At 32.7% G+C, this 25948-nt stretch overlaps 1 protein-coding gene and 1 long non-coding RNA gene across 3 annotated transcripts; one reads left to right on the top strand and one right to left on the bottom strand.

Annotated features, from left to right (window-relative positions):
- Positions 1–4421: 4421 nt before the first annotated feature.
- Positions 4422–4727, bottom strand: LOC128283977 (dirigent protein 15-like). Its single transcript, XM_053021413.1, has one exon. The coding sequence runs from the start codon at positions 4725–4727 to the stop codon at positions 4422–4424; it is 306 nt and encodes a 101-aa protein (XP_052877373.1).
- A 15690-nt stretch (positions 4728–20417) lies between these two features.
- On the top strand, positions 20418–21989 carry LOC128284019 (uncharacterized). 2 transcript variants are annotated; one of them, XR_008274307.1, is made up of 3 exons: positions 20418–20629; positions 21549–21590; positions 21746–21989. It is a non-coding gene; the product is annotated as an uncharacterized LOC128284019 (long non-coding RNA). The 2 variants fall into 2 exon arrangements; XR_008274308.1 differs by lacking the exon at positions 20418–20629 and having other exon boundaries at positions 21472–21590.
- The last annotated feature ends 3959 nt before the right edge of the window (positions 21990–25948 follow it).

The following is a 25948-nucleotide window of genomic DNA, read 5'->3' on the forward strand; positions in this document are numbered from 1 at the left end:
GTGGATGTATGGTTGGTTATCGTTGATAGTTGCCATAGATCCATTGTTGAGAAAATGGTGAAAGGCATGTAGCTTTGAGATGCCTGTTCTGGTTTCTCCCTTTTGAGTTAGAGAGAGAAGAGAAAGGGAAAAAAAGTGTGTTGGATTAATTATAGAGAAGTTCTTAAGTTTTTGTCAAAAGTAAAAAAAAAAAATGATATGTGTCATCATTTAATTGATTAATATGCTACATCAATAATCCGTTAGTAGATTAATGAAATTTTTAACATAATGACTAGTTCGAGTAATTATTTTAATTAGAATGATTAAATTGAAAAAAATTAGAGTGGATAAACTCTATTTTAGGGTTACTTTGAGTGTAGTTTACCCTTATACTTTTATGCTTGTCTAAAATTACTAATTTTTTTGAGAGAAAAGAAATTCATTAATGAGAAAGTCACAAAACACAAGCAAACACAAGGAGAAGACAAATTACTAAACCTGAGCCAATAGGCTCACCCCACCCCATAAATCTGAACCTACCATCCGTAATCCTCATTTATATCAACATATGGTATAATTGCAACATTCTTTGAAAAAGATGCAAGGGAAAAAACATCCTACTCCATGTGGTTTGTTTATAACAAAGCTGCTTACACAAGTAAGTGGGTTGTCTTGTTGTTACACCGACTAGTCCAAAAAAAGGACCGATGCTTAAACTAATCTTTCAGCACTAAACAGTCATGTAACAATACACCTATCTCAGATGCATCAATTATTGGCGGAGTCCAAGCAGTCATAACAGCCAAACAATTAGACCCAATGACTACATTGTCGAAGAGCAGAGCCTTTAGCCATGACAACGCCTCCCGAATGGCGTAAGCTGCATCAATACAAGGACTAAATCTGGCATACTCAAACCCCGAGAGACATAACAACATCCGCATTATTGACATACAATTAAACGCAATCATACATCAAAGCACACTTTCAATAAATTACACAAGCTTGAAATGCCCTTTATTCTTGTATGAGTACTAAAACTAAACTTGAAGTTTAGATCAATTGATTCAAGTAATCTCTTTTAAAAAGTGGATTTAATAGATCTAAGGTCTGAATCCTATATAATCAACTACAAACACAAACAACCATTTGTAACAATTAATTAATTTTAAAATTTAAAAATTCTAACAATTATTTTAAAATTAAAATTGAAATTATTAAAAAATATGAGGATCAAATTGAGACAATTGGTAAATTTTGAGGGTTAATTTTTTAAAGAATTTAACTAAATCCAAATAATATGTAAAAGTTGAGAGCTAAATTTGTTATTATCAATTTTTTAATTGCTACATCACCCTTCCTTCAGAGAGTTACTGACAATTGACGGAAATGGACTAAAAAAATATACTGATTAGTTGGGCGACCAAATTAAAGAAAATGATAGTTAGATAATACAAAAAGGGACAGTATAACCTGTGGTATAGTTTAGCTTGTATATAAATAAATCAATAAATAAATAAATCAATAAATGTTGTAAAATATTGTAGGTCTGCCGTCAAAGTCTTTAAATATTACAAAGATGAGGTTATTATTGAAATCTATTAGACGTTTAGAATTTTGGCTTAGCTCCCAAAAATTCGAATTGCCTGCATATAACGAGTAATAAAGGTTGAAGCTTTTGCCCTTGCCCTATCTATGCCATACATCCATTCTTATTTATATATGTTCATTTTTCTTTTAACTATTTGTGGATGTATGGTGGGTTATCATTGATAGTTGTCATAGATCCATTGTTGAGAAAATGGTGAAGGATATGTAGCTTTGAGATGCCTGTTTTGGTTTCTACATTTTGAGTTACAAAAAGAATAGAAAGGGAAAAAATGTTTTGGATTAATTATAAAGAGGTTTCTAAGTTTTTGTCAAAAGTCAAAAGAAAGTGTCACGTGTCATTATTCAATTGGCTAATTTGTTACAACAGCAATCCGTTAGTGGATTAATAGAATTTTTAAAAGCAGTGACTAGTTCGAACAATAATATTAAGAGTGAGTAAATTGAGAAAAAAAATTAGAGTGACCTTGGGTGTGGTTTACATTTATACTTTTATGTGTGTCTAAATTTACTAATTTTTTTGAGAGAAAAAAATTTTATTAATGAGAAAGTCACAAAATAATAGTGAATATGACAAATAGGGATGAGCAAAATTCAATTCGACTCGAAAAAATCAAAAAAAAATTTGAATTTTGAGTTAAACGAATCGAGTTATTCGAGTCAACTCGAATTTTTTTTTCGAATTTCGAATTTCAAGTTCGAATCGAGTTGAGTTTTCGAATTTGAATAACTAGAATAATTCGAATATCAAACTATAATATTTTATATTTTTACCCTAAACTCCTAAATCTTTTTACTTTTCCCTTAAAACTTTTACTCCTTCCCACTTTCCCCCCAAAACTTTTACTCCCCTTCCATCCCAACCCCCCAATCTACCCAAAATCTATTTCCCACCAAAATTTTACTCTCCCATTTACTTTTTCTCAAGATTTTACTCCCCAAAACCCTCAAAACTTTTTATTTTCCCCCATAATTTTTACTCCCTCCCACTTTCCCCTCAAAATTTTTACTTCCTTCCAATCCCACCTCCCATCTACCTCAAATCCACCCTCCAATTTTTTTTAATATTTTCCCTCCAAAATTTTAGTCCCCCTATTTACTTTCCTCTAACTTTTATCCCCAAAACTTTTATATTCCCCTAAATTTTACTTCTCACCCTTTACTCTCAAATAAAAATCAAACTTATCCAAAAAATCACTAAACATAAATAGTAATAATTTTATTTATATCTACTATTTATATTATTAATTAAATTTCACATTTTATATTATTTATATTATTGAATTGTTTAGTCATATTGAATACTTATATTAAAATTGAATTATTAATTATGCCATTAAATATTCATGTTAAAATTTTATATTGGTACCAATTTCACATTTTATCTTTAAAATAACTTTTATTAAAAATCACATTTTACATTTAATATATTTTTAATTCTAAAATACATAGTGACAAGAATTTGAAGATAATTGAAATAACTAAGCAAGCAAAGAAGTTAGCCCGTATATAAAAGATTAATAAATAAATTATGAGGTGATGAAAGTTAATAAAAATTTTGATTAAGGTGGACAAATTTTATTGCAATGGGTGACAGTGGTTACAAGGACCCAAAATTATTTTTTAAAATTTAACTCGAACAAATATATTTGATTCGATTCGATTTGAATTCCATCTCACTCGACTCGATTCGAGAAAATTTCAAATTAAATTAGGATGATAAAATATGATTTGTCAACTCGATTAACTCGAAATTTTTTCATTCGATTCGATTCGATTCGATCGAACGCTCACCCCTAATGGCAAATATATTAATTGTATTGAAAATATGAATAGATACATGGTAGTTGGTATAAATTATATGTTTTAATGTTGGTAGATGATATGCTAGAATTATATAAGTTTAGAATGGAAATGTGGCATGAATGATTAGTACCTTGTTGGTATAGGTATGTTTTGACCATGTTTAGAATAGTTATATAAGTGAAATGGTAATATGATAAGTAAAATGGTATGGTTTATTCTAATTTGTGCGTTATTGAGTTGGTTGTTTGGAATGATTATACAAATAAGAATGATTGAGAAAGTTACAAGTTAGAAATGATATGTATATAGGGCTAATATACATGTTATATTGGATGGAAATTTTGGATGGGTAACACTTATGTGGAAGTATGAATTTAAAGTTGAATTGCTAGATCATACATGTATTATTTGTATGGCAAATTTGGTGGTCTAGGACATGGCTAAAATGTTGGTATGAAATGTCTTGGTTAATGGTGCAAGGCTATGGATGGAAGTTGGAAATGACATAGTTTTATAAGTGGTTATGAATGATGGAAAGAGTGGTAGGTAAGCTATACTTATACTAAAATGTTTGAAGTATTTTGATGCCAAATTAAGGCACCTTGTGTTGAATGATTTTAGTATATGTTAAATGATGGATTAATGTGTATTGGAATATTTTTCCCAGGTTTTATTGAGTGCCTATAGACACCAAACTGGAGCTTTTTAAATATCAAATTAAAATTACACCCCAAAGTGAAGAATAACACATGAGTAAATGATCCCGATTTTTTAACAAATGTTGTGGCAATACTAATTGGTTTGCGGATTAGGAATATACTCTTTTATTGATCTTATTATGAATTTCAATATTCTGCAATTGGGTTTGGTAATGGTACAAAGTAGCATTGATCTCGAGACTCGCATCTCCAGTTTTGGCGCTATAAGAAGTGGCTCGTAATAGGGCAAACCCTTTGGCCATCCTAAACGCACCTCTCCCTCCGACTATCACCATTTCACAAATTGTGTCGGGGCTAGGAACAAAATCAGTGGGAGGATATCGTGAGAACAAACTGAAGGAGCTTCCATTGAACCTGCCAGTAGTAAAAAACTGCAGTGAACTTGTTAGGATCTCTACTTAATGCTATGTAGAACCCTTGAGCATTTCCGATGGTGGTGGATGTTCGTTCAGGCCCTATAGTGAGGGGATCATCCATTGCATACAAGCTGCTGTATGGGGATGGGGAAAAGAAATTCTGGGTGATGTTGGCCTCAGCTAACAGGACCGTAGTAGGATTTTTGCCACTGGGAATATCGTGGTAGAAGAAGCGGAGTCGCGTCTTCTTTTCCATCCGACCACCTAACTTACTAGTTTTGGAGTAGTAAGCAAAATATCATTGCCCATGCAAATACCATCTGTTTTTCCATCTATAATATTGGGTGTAATTGGCCCATTTCCGGGCTTGTTAGAGAAAAACCAAAAATAAAAATAAACAAAAACAAAAATAAATTAAGATAAATCATCAATGTCCTTTTACAAATTTTCAGGCCCAAATAAAGAACCTATACTAGCCCAGATACAATTCTAACCCAAATTCATAAAACCATTGTAGAAGCCCAAAATTTTCCCAGCCCAAGTACATTACAACTAACCTACCCTAACCCAAATTAAAATACCCAAATAACTAAAAATCTTAAGCCCACTAAGCCAGCCCAAAACCTTAATACACAAAACAAATCAGAAAACCCTAGCCCCTTAGACACTGCCTCTACCATGCCCCCGCCCTAGCCTTGTCAGCCACCTGCTCCACCTGCCACCACCAACTCTGCCACCGTTGACCTCATCCACCTGCAACAGAAGTGATAAAAAGATTAAAAAAACAACAACTTGTAAAAGGACGGCTATAAAAAGGCCATTCAAAAATCATGTAAAGGGGAGATTTTTAGAGGAAGCAATAAAACAATAAATCTCATTTTTAGCACATAATAGTCTCAAAACAACAAAGAAAATCCAGCAAGCATTGAAGAAAAAAAAAACAGATTCCAAAGGCTAAGGTCTCATCGCTTTTCCTTTTTATTTTCGGTATTCGATTATACATACATATATTTCTCCTTATTTTTTTTTTCAAAAAAGCAGTATATACATATTTATATATAAACATAATAAAATAATAAAATAATTAAAAAAATTACCTTTTTTAATTTCCGGCCACCGTGCGCGGTAGCCGGCGACGTTGCTGACGGTGGTGACTGGCCGGAGCCTTCACCGGCGTGGGGGGTCTCTGCAGAGGAAAATGAGAGGAGAAGAGAAATTTTTTTTAGAACAGAGGAAGAATGTTTTTTTTTTTAAAAGAAATCGGATTTAAATAGCCTCCAAAAACGACGTCGTTTTGGGGTTGGCCATTAAACCCCAAAACGACGTCGTTTTGCCTAACCCGACCCGATCCGACTCGCTCCAGCAATGATCCGCGTGTTTTTCATTGGAGGGGATAATTTCACTTTTAGCCCCTCTAGTTTTTTATGGTTTTGCAATTAAGTTTTTATAGATTTTCAATTTGGCCCTATAATTTATCGCGCCTTTCAATTTGACCCTAGATGATGCTGTGTGTTTTAAAAAGGGGGGTTATTGCACTTTAGGCCCTCCATTGTTCCACACGCATTCAAATAAGTCCTTTCTTTTTGTTTTTATTTCGAATTTGCCCCAAAACTTTGTTATTAGTTCAATTTTAGTCCTTTCTTATTTATTTTTGTTTCTTTATTAAATATTATTATTAATATTTCTAATATTATTATTATCTTTTTATATATTAGTGTATGTTTTCATTATATATATATATATATTTATATATGGTATTACCTTTAGTTACTTTAATTTCATGTTGTTATTATTAGTAGTATGCTATTATATTTATTATTAATATTAGTATATATTTTATTATGTATGTATATATATATTGTAGTATTTTTATTACTTCATTTTTATATTTTGTTATATTTGCTTTTTTGCATTACAATATTATTATATATATGAGTGTATATGGTTTTTATGTACGTACATGTATATATATTTATATAGCCTTATTTTTATTATTTTATTTTAATATTTTATTATACGTGCTTTTTTGTTACTATTATTAATATTATATAATAGTGTATACTTTTTATCATATATGTGTATATATATATTTGTACATAGTCTTATTTTCATTACTTTATTTCAATATTTTTGTTGTATTTGTTTTTCGTATTTCAATATTATTATTATATTTATTATATAGTAGTGTATATTTTATTATCTATGTGTATATATATTTATATATATAGTATGATTTTAATTACTTTATTATTTTTATTATATTTTATTATTCTTTTTTTGTATTTTAATATTATTACTATTATTATTATTATTATCATTGTTAATATAGTGAATATTTTTGTTATATGTATGTATATATATATATATGTATTTATATAATAGTATTTTCAGTTACCTTATTTTAACATTATTATTATATTATACACTTCCCTTTTCATGATTTATCTATTACTCTATTACTAATTAACTTAATTTATTGAATATTATTATTATTATTACTATTGTCATATTTAGTATTACTTTTACTTTCATTATAATTATTATTACTGATCTTCGTATTATTACAATTGTTTCTCATTTTTATTTTATATTATATTATTAGTTTTTTCTATTATTAGCATTAGTTTTAGTTTCAATTAATATTTTGACATGCATATATATTATGTGTATATTCTTTTAATAGATATTATGTATATATTTGCATATACCACTGTTAACTTTATATTATGTATATTTTAATATTCTTGTTTTATATGTAGTATGTACATATTTTCAATGCTATTATGTAAATACTTTTCATTCCTATTATTACGTATATACTTTAATATATATATATATATATATATATATATATATATAGTACTATTAGTATTTTTGATATTACGTTTACGCCACTCTACTCATTATTATATGTTTATATATATATGTTCGTTTCTATTTCGTGTTTAATAATATTATTATCATGTTTAATATCGCATATATTGTCATTGTTTTAATATTTTGTTATAGTTATTATTTGCTTCGATGTATTTTCAACTCTTTTATTTTTTGTTTCCCGCCCATTTTATATCATTTTGTTGTTCACTACTTTAAAGATTTTTGTAGCACCCCAAACCCGGCCCAGAAGTTATGGCCGGATCCGGCATGCCACATCGAAGCATTCAAAACATTTTATATTGTTAAACCAGAAAAACTTACTTAGTGTTTTAAAAGATAATTTCATTATAGGTTAAAGTGAATGGAAGTCATGCACCGTAGGAAATCGAAAAGAGGTGGTGAGTCCATCGATCGCTATACCAAGCTCCTTCGGATCCAATCCTAGACATGCATACCGCCATTGCCACACCTTAACGTCATGGATATTTCTAGGAAAGCGATTTGATTAAGTCATTTTAGGAAAAGTGATTAATTTTGGAAAATACTTTCATTGGAAGCTTTGCTTGTTGTCGTGTTATTTTGAAATCAATCGTTGTTTTTGAAAACGCCCTAAAGCTATCCAATTTCAACAGTTAAAATAAATATTATCTATCTTAATAAAACATATAAAACCATCAAAATAAATAAGCGGCCTTATTACATTTAAAAGCCCAAAACCTCAAACGTAATTAAAAGGATGTCCAGTTCACCGAAGAAAATCAAACTTTCGTAATAGGTGGCCACTCCAATTCCCTCACACTCCAAGCCCACTATGGTTGGGGATTTCTGCGTGGATGAAAATAAAAGGGTGAGTTTGGGAAACTCAGTGTGTAGGAAAACCCATTCAAAGCCCAAGTCACTCAAGCCTATTGGGCCTAAGCCCATTTAGGTAATAGTGGTATCGGGCCGAGCCCTTTTCAGACATAATAAACCGGGCCTTAGCCCCTTATTCAGATAATGATGATGGCCCATAGGCCCATTTCAAAATACATGCAACATCAAGAAACATATGCAAGCCCATTTGGGGAGACTACTCAACCCACCAACCACTACACTCCACCCGTACCAGCCATACACTCCATGTGGGAATAGCTCAACCCACCCAAATTTAACACTCCACAGCTTGCAATTTGTCGTCAGCTTATCAAAGAATTGAGGCAAAGCCTCCAAGACGTGGACAAGCCACTTTCAAGACTTCCTCCGTCAATATCCCAATCCCATGCATCGATAATAACAACATGGCATGCAAGAAAAACAACAATCAAACATGCATTTAGGTCAATTTAACCCTAGGGGTATTTTGGTAATTTATCTCCCAGGGGTAAAACTGTAAAATTTCCATTTTTAAAGGTATTTCAGTAATTTATCCATTTTAGGGTTTTCATGCATATTCCTACCTTTCACGTACTAACAGAATCACTACCGAGGGTTCTTACCGAATTGGGCCCGTTAGCCCATCATTCCAATTTTGGCCCATTAAGCCCAAAAATATCGAGGGCACAGAAATCATGCACTTTGCAGTCCAAACATTGCAGCTTACCAAAAACATTAATCGATTTACCTCACGAGCATTCGCACACTCGCAAATCTACAAAATACCGGTTTTCGGCATTTCGGCTTTTCGACTTTTGCCGATCTAGACTAAGAAAGAGGGTGTTAGTTACACACTGCTTATGCATTTATATGTCGATGAGATCCACACACGAACCGCCTACAATTGGATTACTAACACGTTAATCTAACTATTCAAATACAAACTATGTATTAACCCCTTACAATATTCGGCCAACCACACCTACAGATCATTGTAAGCTTATAAGAAAATAATAAGCAACTCATTAACAAATTTTGTCAATGTTTACCACATAATCATAATTTCACTGCAAGCTGTCTTCCTGAGCAACAGTCACTAAATCATTTATAAATGGAGCTACGAAACTCCAAATCAAGTTCCGTTAATTTTCCTTGAAAATAGACTCATATATCTTCTATCCATAAAATTTTCAGAATTTTGGTTTATCCAATCAATACCAGATTTTTCTCAAAGTTTCCCATGTTTCACTGTTTGACTAATCTGACCACTCTTCATTACGAATCAAATTTCTCATTGTACAGAATTCAAAATATGTTCTTGTTTATTTCATTAGAAACTAGACTCAATAAGCTTTAATCACATAATTTATTCAGCTTCTAATTCATCTCCCACAATTTATGGTGATTTTCCAAAGTCACGTTACTGCTGCTGTCCCAAGCAGATTTATTACCAAATCACTCTTTCATACACCTATCTTGCATGCATGTTATTTAAACATGTATATCACCAATCAATCATCACATATCTATGATTTTTACTTAAGCATAATCTCCATTTCATTATTTCAAAGCACAACATGTTAGCCGATTTTTCCCTTTAGCATCTAAGGCACATGCATGCTCATTTGTTTGGCTCAACTTCACATATCTTCCATTTTTCATCAAAAAAACATGAAACAACAACCATTTCCTTCATTTTAATTCATGACCAAATGCTCACAACACAACTAAAAATCAAAATATACTTCAAGAGTTAAGGTAGAATCAAGAAGAACTCATGAACCTCAAAATAGAAGCAAGGTACCAAGAACTTACCTTCAATTTTCCTCCTCCTAATGACCAAATACTCAAGAGCTTTCTCCTCTCCTTTCTCTTCTCTAACTTTCAGCTATGATGAACAAAGATGGACAAAACTTTGTTCTTTTCACCCCTTTTTCTTTTAATAAAACTTCATATTTCATCCATTTAATTCTTTAATACAAAAGACATGAAATTCTTATCATGAAACATTTACCTAACCCATTATCATGAAACATTTACCTAACCCATTGTCATGGAACATTTACCTAACCTATTATCATGGAACATTTACCTAACCTATTATCATGAAACATTTACCTAACCTATTATCAATTTGTATCAATTTGTACCATAAATTATGGATATCAAGTGTACATTTTGTCTACAACAACATGATGGCTGGCCACTTCATGTAAAATGGGAGGTTTGTCATGCAAATCCTCCTATTTTGCACTCCTATTTATTTGGTCACTTCAATTTAGCCTATAGCATTTTCAAACATTTTCACATAGGTCCTATTTCATAATTTCATCCCTTTTGTTATGGAACAAAATTAACTAAAATTGTCGGGTTCTATCTTAAGTTTGGGCTTTCTAGAGGCCCACTAACATAATTAAACCTATGCCAACATTCACAGATTCCCGAAAATTGGGGCGCTATAACTCTACCCTCCTTAAAGAAATTTCGTCCTCGAAATTTACCTAATCCAAACAGATGGGGTATTGTTGTTGCATCGCCTCTTCCGCTCCCAAACTCGAAGTTTCCTTCCTTAACTTGTTGAAAACGAGCGACCAAAGACTCATCGTTCAACCTGCTTTTCCTTAATCTGATTCACCTAGGTTGGCCTCACTTGCAACTCACCAACAGACTTCTATCATCATATGAGACTCAGACGAGCAAACATTGCTCTCGGATCGAGATCTGACTCTATTTGACTTAGAGCATCGGCTACCACATTAGCCTTGCTTGGGTGATACTCGATCGAATCAGTCATAATCCTTAAGCAACTTAATCCATCTCCTTTGCCTAAGGTTCAGCTCCTTCGAGTCAACAAATACTTAAGACTCTTATGGTCGGTGTATATAGTACACCTTTCTCCGTACAAGTAATGTCTCCAAATCTTAAGTGCAAATATCATCGCGCCAACTCTAAATCACGAGTCAAATAGTTTCCCTCATGAGGCTTAAGCTATCGTGATGCATATGCAACCACCTTACCCTCTTGCATTAACACGCAGCTCAAACCCACGTGTGATGCGCCATCGTACACAAGAAAATCATTCCTGACTCATTGAATTAACACAGTGTTTCAATGAACTTTCTTCAACTTCTCAAAAGCTTCTTGCTACTTCTTAGTCTATACAAATGGTACTCCTTTCCTTATGAGTTTTGTCAGAGGTGCTGCCATCACAGAAAAACATTCTACAAACCTTCTGTAGTATCCTGCCAGTCCTAGGAAACTCCGTATTTCTGACACTGACCTAGGCGGCTTCCATTCCAAAATCGCTTTAATTTTCCGAGGGTCCACTTTAATCCCCTCAGCAGAGACGACATGTCCTAAGAAAGTTACCTCCCTCAACCAAAATTCACACTTGCTGAACTTCACAAAGAGTTCCTTCTCCCTTAATACTTACAAAGACTATACTGGAGATGCTCATCATGTTTTGTTTTAGTTTCGAATATACCGTGATATCGTCAATAAAGACGACTACGAATTGATCTAAAATGGTTGGAACACATGATTCATCAAATCCATAAACGCTGCAGGAGCGTTCGTTAGTCCAAATGGCATAACCAAAAACTCGTAATGACCATACCGAGTCCCGAATGTCGCCTTTTGGATATCCGCCTCCTTGACCCTTAATCGATGATATCCGGATCGAAGGTCGATCTTGGAAAATACGAAGCTCCTCTAAGTCTGGTCGAATATATCGTCAATCCTTAACGAAGGATACTTATTCTTAATCGCCGCTTGTTCAACTGGCGATAATCAATGCACATCCGCATCGTACCATCCTTCTTTTTCACGAATAGCACCGGTGCTCCCCATGGAGACACGCTTGGCCTAATGAAGTCCCTGTCCAACAACTCTTGAATTTGAGCCTTTAACTCCACTAACTCCTTCGGTGCCATCCTATACGGTGCGATGGACACAGGCGCCATTCCAGGCAACAAGTCTATTCCAAACTCAACTTCTCGATTCGGAGGCAATCCTGGAAGCTCCTCCGGAAAAACATCTTGGAACTCCTTTACGGTCCTAACCTTATCCACTGTCAGTCCTTCCTCTTCTGACTGACTTACAAATGCCAAATAGACCTCACAACCTTTCCGAATCCACTTTTCGGCTCTTAATGCCGACATCACATTGGACAAATAATCCCTTCGCTCACCTATCACCATAACCTCCTCATCCTTTGTGGTCCTTAACTCCATTCATTTAGTAGCACAATCCAGAGTCGCTTTATACTTAACAAGCCAGTCCATTCCCAAAATGAGATCAAACTCTCCGAATGGTAACTCCATCAGATCTCCATGGAAAATCTTACCTTGAGTTTCTAAGGGTACATTCCTATATTGTTTGTCTACCCTAACCGAGTGACCCAAGGGACTTAGTACAGATACCCCACTCACAATCTCCTCAGAGCAGTCCAAGTCATCCATAATCTGTTCTGTGGCCTCCAACCAATTTTTCGCCACATTCGGGCTATACCGACACGCCTTAAAGATCTCTGTTCCGTTAGTCCCGAAGTCATTCAGAAATAGATCCCTGAATTTCGTTGTCTAAACTTGCTCAGGCAACCCTTTCCAGAACACGAAGCATTTCCTGTGATAGGGCATCATCCTCGGCACCGCGGTCATGAGACTCTACCTCTGTTGTCGGTGGTACCGGTGCATCCACCGCAGGCATTTGTCTCGAAGACGAAGATCTCGCTCGAGCACTTCCTCGGCTTCGTCCACGGCCTATTGTACTCATATCGTATTATCTTGATTACGAATTTTTATGCATTAATTAATATTCCAAAGGTTTATTATGTATGTTTTATGAATCGATAAAGAGTTCGAGTTTGTTTTCGCAGAATCGAAGTTTAGCTATAGTTTCAGTCTCTTATCAGATTTTCCTATGGTTTCAAAATAATCCTATCTAGAGTATCCTAGTAGGGTTTCAGTACAGACAGATAATTCAGAAAAATATTCAGAAGAGTTCAGAGTAATACTTACAGACTTGAGCCGGAGATTCGGAATGCCACCTTCTAAAGATCTAAATTTTGGAAATCGAGTTTTTTGCATTCTTTATAAAATTTTCGCTTTCAAAAATCTTTGTTTTTGTAAACCCATTCCACAGTCGAGTTGTTGCAACCTAGGCTCTGATACCACTAAATGTAGCACCCCAAACCCGGCCTAGAAGTTATGGCCGGATCCGGCATGCCAGATCGAAGCATTCAAAACATTTTATATTGTTGAACCAGAAAAAACTTACTTAGTGTTTTAAAAGATAATTTCATTATAGGTTAAAGTGAATGGAAGTCAGGCACCGTAGGAAATCGGAAAAGAGGTGGTGAGTCCATCGATCGCTATACCAAGCTCCTTCGGATCCAATCCTAGACATGCACACCGCCATTGCCACACCTTAACGTCATGGATATTTCTAGGAAACCGATTTGATTAAGTCATTTTAGGAAAAGTGATTAATTTTAATTTTGGAAAATACTTTCATTATGGAAGCTTTGCTTGTTGTCGTGTTATTTTGAAATCAACTGTTGTTTTTGAAAACGCGCCTAAAGCTATCCAATTTCAACAGCTTAAAATAAATATTATCTATCTTAATAAAACATATAAAAACCATCAAAAATAAATAAGCGGCCTTATTACATTTAAAAGCCTAAAACCTCAAACGTAATTAAAAGGATGTCCAGTTCACCGTAAGAAAATCAAACTTTCGAGCGGGTGGCCACTCAATTCCCTCACGACTCCAAGCCCACTATGGTTGGGGATTTCTGCGTGGATGAAAATAAAAGGGGTGAGTTTGGGAAACTCAGTGTAAGGAAAACCCATTCAAAGCCCAAGTCACTCAAGCCTATTGGGCCTAAGCCCATTCAGTAACAGTGGTATCGGGCGAGCCATTTTCAGATTATAATAAACCGGGCCTTAGCCCTTATTCAGATAATAAGATGGCCCATAGGCCCATTTCAAAATACATGCAACATCAAGAAACATATGCAAGCCCATTTGGGGAGACTACTCAACCCACCAACCACTACACTCCACCCGCACCAGCCATACACTCCATGTGGGAATAGCTCAACCCACCCAAATTTAACACTCCACATTTGCAAATTTGCTTGCTAAGTTATCAAAGAATTGAGGCAAAGCCTCCAAGACGTGGACAAGCCACTTTCAGATTTCCTCCATCAATATCCCATCCATGCATCGATAATAACAACATGGCATGCAAGAAATAACAACAATCAAACATGCATTTAGGTCAATTTAACCCTAGGGTATTTCGGTAATTTATCTCCCGGGGTAAACGTAAAATTTCCACTTTTAAAGGTATTTCAGAATTTATCCATTTTAGGGTTTTCATGCATATTCCTACCTTTCACGCACTAATGTAATCACTACCGAGGGTTCTTACCGAATTGGCCCGTTGGCCCATCATTCCAATTTTGGCCCATTAAGCCCAAAAATATCGAGGCACGTAAATCATGCACTTTGCAGTCAAACATTGCAGCTTACCAAAAACATTAATCGATTTACCTCACGAGCATTCGCACACTCGCAAATCTACAAAATACCGCTTTCAGCATTTCGCTTTTTGACTTTTGCCGATCTAGACTAAGAAAGAGGGTGTTAGTTACACACTGCTTATGCGACGATATCTTTGATTTAGATCCACACACGAACCGCCTACAATTGGATTACTAGCACGTTAATCTAACTATTCAAATACAAACTACGTATTAACCCCTTACAATATTCGGCCAACCACACCTACAGATCATTGTAAGCTTATAAGAAAACAATAAGCAATTCATTAACAAATTTTTGTCAATGTTTACCACATAATCATAATTTCACTGCAAGCTGTCTTCCTGAGCAACAGTCACTAAATCATTTATAAATGGAGGTACGAAACTCCAAATCAAGTTCCGTTAATTTTCCTTGAAAATAGACTCATATATCTTCTATCCATAAAATTTTCAGAATTTTTGGTTTAGCCAATCAATACCAAATTTTTCTCAAAGTTTCCCATGTTTCACTGTTTGACTAATCTGACCACTCTTCATTACGAATCAAATTTCTCTTTGTACAGAATTCAAAATATGTTCTTGTTTATTTCATTTGAAACTAGACTCAATAATCTTTAATCACATAATTTATTCAGCTTCTAATTCATCTCCCACAATTTATGGTGATTTTCCAAAGTCACGTTACTGCTGCTGTCCCAAGCAGATTTATTACCAAATCACTCTTTCATACACCTATCTTGCATGCATGTTATTTAAACATGTATATCACCAATCAATCATCACATATCTATGATTTTTACTTAAGCATAATCTCCATTTCATCATTTCAAAGCACAACATGTTAGCCGATTTTTTCCTTTAGCATCTAAGGCACATGCATGCTCATTTGTTTGGCTCAACTTCACATATCTTCCATTTTTCATCAAAAGAACATGAAACAACAACCATTTCCTTCATTTTAATTCATGACTAAATGCTCACAACACAACTAAAAATCAAAATATACTTCAAGAGTTAAGGTAGAATCAAGAAGAACTCATGAACCTCAAAATAGAAGCAAGGTACCAAGAACTTACCTTCAATTTTCCTCCTCCTAATGACCAAATACTCAAGAGCTTTCTCCTCTCTTTTCTCTTCTCTAACTTTCAGCTATGATGAACAAAGATGGACAAAACTTTGTTCTTTTCACCCCTTTTTCTTTTAATAAAACTTCATATTTCATCCATTTAATTCTTTAATACAAAAGACATGAAATTCTTATCATGAAACATTTACCTAACCCATTATCATGAAACATTTACCTAACCCATTATCATGGAACATTTACCTAACCTATTATCATGGAACATTTACCTAACCTATTATCATGAAACATTTACCTAACCTATTATCAATTTATATCAATTTGTACCATAAATTATGGATATCAAGTGTACATTTTGTCTACAACAACATGATGGCTGGCCACTTCATGTAAAATGGGAGGTTTGTCATGCAAATCCTCCTATTTTGCACTCCTATTTATTTGGTCACTTCAATTTAGCCTATAGCATTTTCAAACATTTTCACATAGGTCCTATTTCATAATTTCATCCCCTTTTTGTTATGGAACAAAAATTAACTAAAATTGTCGGGTTCTATCTTAAGTTTGGGCTTTCTAGAGGCCCACTAACATAATTAAACCTATGCCAACATTCACAGGATTCCCGAAAATTGGGGCGTTACAATTTTTGTTCATGTTTTTTACTAATTTCAATAAATAAGGCAATATGCCGATTTAATATCAAGTCATCGATTTCATCGCTATGTTGGGTGAAATTCATCGGCTCGCGTTAAAAACGGGACATCCTTCTAAAAAATCGAGAACTAAAAATTCTCATTTTTCAATCGGATCACGATTAAATGTCAAATTGAATTCGTATTTTTGAAAATCAAGACAACACATGTTTAATGAGATACCAATTTTGGGCGTCACGAGGGTGCTAATACCTTCCTCGTGTGTAACCGACTCCCGAACCCTATTTTTCTCTGAATTTTTGCGTAAACCCAAATTCGGCCTTCATTTTGTTCAAGAATAAATTTTCTTTTCTGAAAAGATGATTTATTAGGTGTCCGATCACACCTAGAAAAGATCGATGGCGACTCCCTCTTTTTTAAAAAAACTGAAATTCCATTTTCAAATTTTTTTAATCGCCTCAATTAGCGACCGGAAGCAAAATTTTATGTCGCTACAACTATATCTTAAACCTAGCCCAAATCCGGAACCCAAAAGGGGAATCTCAACAGCCGAGAGCACTAGAAGCTTCTGGAACGTGCCAAAACAGTGCCAGGGGGTCGGGCTCCCACGAACAGTTTCCTCGCACGGCCTCTTTCACGTGCACCTTTCCCCGCTCCTCCGTACGGCCGTTCCTTCAAAAAACACACGAGAAGAAAGAGATAACTAAATTCACAGCAAATGACAGCAATGAAAATTTTATTTTATTTTTACTTTATTCTGTGAATTCGTCTATAAAAAGCCGTTGAATGTACTCTAAGAGGACTTACGCACACTATATGTTTACGCATACACACAGAATAGAAAAGAAGAAATAAAAAATATTAAAGGTGATCTCGAGTTTTTTTTTCCTCTTTCTTTTTCGATTTATTTTCTTGGTGGGCTAGATTTCTTTTAGTATATGAATTGACACCGATGAAAACCCAAATATCTCTGAAATGAAGAGACTCAGGCGAGGGTCGAATGTATTCTTCAATTTTTATTTTTTTCTCTGTTTTGTTTGGTTTTTAAAGAAGCAAAATACGATTTGAAGTTTTTTTTTTAAAAAAAAGGGAAATGAGAAGGATTGGTTTACCAGATCTCCATGGTTGCGATTTTCACGGGCAAAGATCGGGTTGTTAATTGCACGTCGTTGGCCACTAATCAAAATATTGGCTCATTGGCTGTTAGCTAAATGAAACCCCAGCAATTGGGGGTTAATGGCTGCTGCTGTTTCTAAAAAAGTGATTAAAATTAGGTCATGTTTAAAGAAAAAAGGCTTAAAATCATCTATAAAGCGAAACAGCACCGTGTAAGGGAGGGGGAGGGTCCGCGTGTTAGTTCGTTCCAAGACCCGGATCCGCACCTTTGGGCTTCAAATGGGATATTCATGCGGATAGTCCTTTTCCTTTTGTGCCGCGTTTCAATTAGTCCCTGTTTGCGTCTCACCTGCTTTTTAAATTTCTCCTAAAATTTGCGCATTTTTGCAATTGGGTCTGCGCTGCAACACTACGTTTTGGGGCCTGGACTATTCTCAATTCTAGTCCCTATACATTCGTGCACATTGCACATTAATCCTATTTGTGATTACTTTTTTTGTAAATTGACCCTTTTGTTAATTTTGTTTTAATTAAGCTTTTTATCCTCTTTTTAGTCACTGCATATTTACTCTCTATTACATGCTGGATTACATGTTTTGATATTTTTAATGGTTTCAGCTCTTTCATTCTATCATTTTGATAATTTGCATATTATTTGCAATAAAGTTCATTTTAGTTTATGTATGCTATTAATTTTATGTTATTTTATAATTTCTTTTGAATTTATTTACATATTTTAATGTTTATATTTTTAGAAATTCATTTATTTTATGTGTCACTTAAGTTATCATTAAGCATATATTTAGTACTTATATTTAACTTACATACGTTATTAAAGCAATGTTATTTTTATACATATAGTTTTTAGCAAATTGGTATATAATTGTGTTTTTTAAAAAATTATTACATATATAATTTATGTTAATATTAAGTTAATCTTATCATCCATATTTTAATTCAATATTATTTTGACATACAATTATTTCTAAAATTTCTTCACATGTACATTACTCATATTAAATTATTTTTACTTTAGTCCACGTTATTAGTTTCATATTGCTTTATGTAAATATTTTTATGAATACTTTCCTATAACATTATTTATGTGTTTAAGGCATTTCTTTTAAGAAAATCGTACAATTTACTTATTGTATATACTTTCAAATTTTATTACTCTTATGTATATATTATTTACATATACCATCAATCCAAATCCATTTGTTACATGTAAAATTATGTTATATATTATTTGTTTCAAAATTCCTTTATAAATATAGTTTTATAAATATACATCACTAAATTTATGTATTTTGTAGATATAGTTTTTTTACCTTTTGTATATGACTAGGTTTTTAAAATTTGTTACATGTATAATTTATATATTTACTTATTTTTTTCATACATTATTAATTTCATGCTACTTTTTACAAATAATTATTCCCAAATTTATTTATATATACATGTTTTATGAATTTATTATCTACATTATGTTGTAGGCCAATTTTGGCCTATAAAATAACAAACCCCTTAACCCATTTTCAAACCCATACTCGGAGCCCAATAACCAAGCCCAAACAACAAAGACCCCAGCCCAATTAAACCTAACAACCCAAACCCTCACAGGCCCAATTTCTTGGCCCAACTAGCCTGATTTAGGGTTTCAAAAAATCAGGAAAAAAAACCCTTAAGCGCCGCCAACGTCCCATCGATCAGCACCATCCCCTGGCACCACCTGCCCCACAGTCACCTCCACCGTTCAACCACCACCTGCATAGCAAACAGGACACGCAACAGCAGCAAAAGATAGAAGTAGATAGTGTAACCAAAAATGGCTATAAAAAGCCAAGTGAAAGATTGTAAAAAGGTCAGCAAAGAAATATAATACATATACTATATTTTCGAACACAAAACAAGGGCTTCAGATCACCAAAGCAGAGAATAACATCAAAACAAAAGATAACCAAAAGCAAGAATAAAAATACAGAAACAATAGAAGGTGATTGGCATCATTTTCTTCTTTTTTTCTTCTTTCGAAATTTCTTTTTTCTTTCTTTTTCGTTTTTTTATTTAATTTTTTTCTCTCTTTTTATATACATATACATATATATTATTAAAAAAAAGTTACCTTTTGAAATGGTGGCAGGCGACGGTGGCCGATGACGGCGGCGTGTGGCGGAGACCCCATCGGTATCTGGCCGGATTCAAAGGGTGGGAGAGAGAATTTTTGAAGATTTTTTTTTGAGAGGCTGAAATGAAGAAAAAAGAAAGTTTTGGGGTTTAAATACCCAAGTAATACGATGCCGTTTTGACCTTGGGATCCAGGGCATAAAACGACATCGTTTTACCCTGGATCGGGTCGACCCGACCCCACCCACTCAGGATCTGTGCATTTTTCCTCTCAGGGGCTAATTGCGGGTGTAACGCCCCAATTTTCGGGAATCCTGTGAATGTTGGCATAGGTTTAATTATGTTAGTGGGCCTCTAGAAAGCCCAAACTTAAGATAGAACCTGACAATTTTAGTTAATTTTTGTTCCATAACAAAAAGGGGGTGAAATTATGAAATAGGACCTATGTGAAAATGTTTGAAAATGCTATAGGTTAAATTGAAGTGACCAAATAAATAGGAGTGCAAAATAGGAGGATTTGCATGACAAACCTCCCATTTTACATGAAGTGGCCAGCCATCATGTTGTTGTAGACAAAATGTACACTTGATATCCATAATTTATGGTACAAATTGATACAAAAAATTGATACAAATTGATAATAGGTTAGGTAAATGTTCCATGATAATGGGTTAGGTAAATGTTTCATGATAATGGGTTAGGTAAATGTTTCATGATAAGAATTTCATGTCTTTTGTATTAAAGAATTAAATGGATGAAATATGAAGTTTTATTAAAAGAAAAAGGGGTGAAAAGAACAAAGTTTTGTCCATCTTTGTTCATCATAGCTGAAAGTTAGAGAAGAGAAAGGAGAGGAGAAAGCTCTTGAGTGTTGGGTCACTTGGGGAAGAAAATTGAAGGTAAGTTCATGGTAGTTGGCTTCTATATTGATGTTCATGAGTTCTTCTTGATTCTACCTTAACTCTTGAAGTATATTTTGATTTTTAGTTGTGTTGTGAGCATTTAGTCATGAATTAAAATGAAGGAAATGGTTGTTGTTTTTTAATGTTATTTTGATGAAAAATGGAAGATAGGTGAAGTTGAGCCAAACAAATGAGCATGCATGTGCCTTAGATGCTAAGGGGAAAAATCGGCTAACATGTTGTGCTTTAAAATGATGAAATGGAGATTATACTTAAGTAAAATCATAGATATGTGATGATTGATTGGTGATATACATGTTTAAATAACAAGCATGCAAGTTAGGTGTGAAAGAGTGATTTGGTAATAAATCTGCTTGGGACAGCAGCAGTAACGTGACTTTGGAAAATCACCATAAATTGTGGGAGATGAGTTAGAATCTGCATAAATTATGTAATTAAATATTAATGAGTCTAGTTTCAAATGAAATAAACGAGAATATATTTTGAATTCTGTACAATGAGAAATTTGATTTGTAATGAAGAGTGGTCAGATTAGTCAAACAGTGAAACATGGGAAACTTTAAGAAAAATCTGGTATTGATTGGCCATACCAAAAATTCTGAACATTTTATGGATAGAAGATATATGAGTCTATTTTCAGGGAAAATTAACGACACTTGATTTGGAGTTTCGTAGCTCCAGTTATAAATAATTTAGTGACTGTTGCTCAAGAAGACAGCTTGCAGTGAAATGATGATTATGTGGTAAACATTGACAAAAATTTGTTAATGAGTTGCTTATTGTTTTCTTATAAGCTTACTATGATCTGTAGGTGTGGTTGGCCGAATATTGTAAGGGGTTAATACGTAGTTTGTATTTGAATAGTTAGATTAACGTGTTAGTAATCCAATTGTAGGCGGTTCGTGTGTGGATCTCGTCAGCATATCGTCGCAAACAGGTGTGTAACTAACACCCTCTTTCTTAGTCTAGATTGGCCCAGTATCACTGTTACCTGAATGGGCTTAGGCCCAATAGGCTTGAGCTGACTTGGACTTTGAATGGGTTTTCCTTACACACTGAGTTTCCCCAACCCTTTTATTTTCATCCACGCAGGAAATCCCCAACCATAGTGGGCTTGGAGTTGTGAGGGAATTCGGAGTGGCCACCCGTTCTGAAAGTTTGATTTTCTTCTGGTGAACTGGACATCCTTTTAATTACGTTTGAGGTTTTGGGCTTTTAAATGTAATAAGGCCGCTTAATTATTTTTGATGGTTTTAATATGTATTACTAAGATAGGTATTACTTATTTTAACTGTTGAAATTGGATAGCTTTAGGGCGCGTTTTCAAAAACAACAATTGATTTCAAAATAACACGACAACAAGCAAAGCTTCCGCAATGAAAGTATTTTCCAAAATTAATCACTTTTCCTAAAATGACTTAATCAAATCGGTTTCCTAGAAATATCCATGACGTTAAGGTGTGGCAATGGCGGTATGCATGTCTAGGATTGGATCCGAAGGAGCTTGGTATTAGCGATCCGATGGACTCACCACCTCTTTCCGGTTTCCTACCGGTGCACGGCTTCCATTCACTTTAACCCTTAATGAATTAATCTTTTGAACATCAAGTACGATTTTCTGGACCAACAATATAAAATGTTTTGAACGCTTCGATGTGGCATGTCGGATCCGGCCATAACTTCTGGGCCGGGTTTGGGGTGCTACAGCGCGCGCGGTCCTTCCGCATTTTTTTATGCTTTTACAATCAAGTTTGTTGTTATTTTCAATTTGGCCCAGCAGTTTACTTTGGTTTCTGATTTAGTGCCCTTGATACTGCGCGTTTTGGGGGCAAATGGGGTTATTGCATTTTAGGCCCTCCGTTGTTTCATGCGCGTTCAGATAAGCCCTTTTCTTTTTTTGTTATTTCAAATTTGGCCCTAAAACTTCGATTTTAATTCAATTTTAGTCCTTTTGATTTTATTTATTTATTTATTTATTTTATTTTCGTTTTTATTAAATATTGTTATTATCATTTCTAATATTATTAATATTATTATGTATATTATTATTGCTATTATTAATTTTCTAGTTATTAACATATTATTATTTTTAATGTATTATTATTACTAATTATTATTATTTCTAGTATTATTATTATATATAACATTAGTGCATATTGTATTATATGTATGTATATGTATTTTTTATATATGTTATGTATATATGTTTTCTTTTAATATTTTATATATTATTATGTACATATTTTAATATCATTAGTTATATATATATTTATATATTATGTATATTTCTAATACTATATTATATATTTCTAACACCATTATTATTTATGTACGTATTTATGTAATGTATGAATAGTTTTTTTATATATTATTATCATTTCTAAATATATGTATATATTGTATGTATTCTATTATTATATATATTTTTAAGGTTATTTGTTATATATTTCTTTTACTATTCCATGCATATATTTTTATATCATCTTATGTATAAATTCTTGAATACTATGTTATATATATACTTTTAATACTATTTTATGTATATATTATTATATCTATTTTATCCTATTATATTTATTATTAATATTAGTACATGTATTTCATTATATGGGCATATATAATTTTCATATATCGTTATATTTATTATTACCTACTATTTTCACTATTGTCACTTATTATTTTATTTTAATATTATTATGTGTTATTTGGTGTACATACATCTTTTATCATTATTATTATATAATTATTATTATTATTATTAGTATATGTTTATTATGTATTTATTTTAATATTACTATGTATACATATATCTTTTGTACATACTTATGCATACTTTAATACTCCTTGATCATCACCATTACCACTATTATTAGTATAATTATTATTCTTTTCATCATTATCAACATGTATATATATATATATATATATATATTTTATGTATATATTGTTATTTTCTATTATTATTATAAATACATTATTTTTCTTATTATATTAGTAGTACATTATTTTTATTTTCTTGTAAATATTGTTATTGTTGTTTTAATATTCTCGTTTTTAATATTTTTATTGTTAATGGCATCATTGTTTGTATTATTTACGAATTCTTATTCTAATAATGTTTTACACATACTTTTTAATTAATTTCAACAAATAAGGCAACGTACTGATTTAACATTAAGTCATCGATTTCATCGCTATGTTGGGTGAAATTCGTCGGCTCGTGTTAAAAACGGGACGCCCTTCTAAAAAAAAAAACCAAAAACTAAAACTTCTCATTTTTCAATCGGATCACGATTAAATGTCAAATTGAACTCGTATTTTTGAAAATTAAGACAACACATGTTTAACAAGATACCAATTTTGGGCGTCGCGAGGGTGCTAATAACTTCCTCGCGCTTAACCGACTCTTGAACCCTATTCTTTTTCTGGTTTTTAACATAGACTTAAACTCGGCCTTCTTTTTGTTAAAGAAAACAAACTTTCTTTTAAAAAAGAGGATTTATTAGGTGTCCGATCACACCTAGGAAAAAGGATCGGTGGCGACTCCCCTTTTTAATAAAATTGCAAGTCAATTTTCAAATTTTCAAATAATCGCCTCAACTAGTGACCAAAGCAAAATTTTTACGTTGCTACACATTATATCTTATCATGTGTTTTATTATTCTTTTATATTTATATGTTATTTAAGCTATCATGTATATTATTAATTTTAAATGAATTTGTGTTTAAAATATTTTGCATATTATTCAATTCAAATGTTTTATGCTATAATATTTATTTCAATAAGTATATATTTCTAATTTTTTAAATCCACTCATATAGCATGTATATTATGTGTTCATTAATTCGTTATTATTATACCACATCGTTTGCTAATTTCCGCTTTATTTTGTACATATTTTGTGAAATCACTTTATATTGTGCCATGTTAATTATTGTTGTATATTATTTTTTGTATTGATTGTTCACCATCCATGCTTAAAAATTTTGGTCACATTATACTTAGAATAATTGTACATAATTATTGGATTTATTAATTGAGGTTTATTGTACTATATGTGTGCATATTATTTCATGTTCATTAACCCTTTTTTATACAAATGTTTTGTTACAATGCATTAAATATTCCATCTATTTTAAAGCCAATAAACGTGTTTTAAGCTGATTTCCAATTCTTCTTATTAGTCAAAAATTTTGAACTAAGGCAATATTCAATATTTGGGGAATCCGGGAAATCGTGCCCTACCGTGCTGGGTATGATTTTTTCGGTGAACTAGATATTTGGATATCCTTTTATAAGTTTAACATACAAGTTTTTGAGGGTAAAAAATCAATCGTATTTTTTAAGGTTTAAGAGATCGTGTCTAATCATGCTGGATATGATGCCGCATATCTTTGAAACGAGAGAATTTTGACCACTAATTTGAAATAGTCAAACATTTAAAAAAAAGAATTATACTTCGAAAGATCATTTTTTTAGAAAAAAAAAAGCCTTTGATATAGGGATAGCATCGAATCAATTTGGTATCAATTTTTGGGCGCAATGAGGGTGCTCAACCTTCCTCATGCGTAACCGACTCCCGAACCCATTTTTAATTTTTATGTGAACCAAAATTGTCTTTAATGGAACAAAACGTTTTAGTAGGTGACCGAATCACACCTAAACTATGAGATTGGTGGCGACTCCACATTTTTGTTTTCAAAAGTCGATTCCCATTGTTTTCAAAATAAAAAGGGTTTTGAAATTGGGTTTTGACACTTCAAAATAAAGGAAAAACAGTTGGTTTTGTGCTTCTTGTTGCACACCGTAGGGCTTTAAATAGAATTGTGCTGAATTTTAAAACTAGCTTCTTCTTTTTTTTTTTAATAAAATAGTTAAGTGAAAGCATGAAATTCGTGTCTTATTTTATTTTTATAAATCATATGTATCATGGACAAAGTCAGAAAATATTTTTTAGAGATGGAATTAAATTATATATTTTTACTATAATAAAATATAATTAACTATTTTAATAGTCTATATCTTTATAATTTTTAAAAGATTAAATTAAATTTGTATTATTTTTAAGATATCCAAAACATAATTTTAATCAATGCGAGCCCCTCACTGATATGGAAGAAAATGTAGAGAAGGGTTTAATTGTGAATGGAGGACTGAAGTTTCATTTTAATGACTTGGAAGTAAATTGGCCGGCACTACTCTTTAAATATTGATAAATATCTCAACACGAGGTTCTTTTTTTTTTTTTATTACTACTTAAGATTCTTAAGACATTGGAGAATTTTGGCTTAGCT

The sequence above is a fragment of the Gossypium arboreum genome, chromosome 11, assembly GCF_025698485.1.
Source record: "Gossypium arboreum isolate Shixiya-1 chromosome 11, ASM2569848v2, whole genome shotgun sequence".
Taxonomy (NCBI): domain Eukaryota; kingdom Viridiplantae; phylum Streptophyta; class Magnoliopsida; order Malvales; family Malvaceae; genus Gossypium; species Gossypium arboreum.

Coding starts and splice junctions, on each gene's coding strand:
- LOC128283977 (XM_053021413.1), bottom strand. CDS start 4,727: ATGGAAAAGAAGACGCGACTCCGCTTCTTCTACCACGATATTCCCAGT.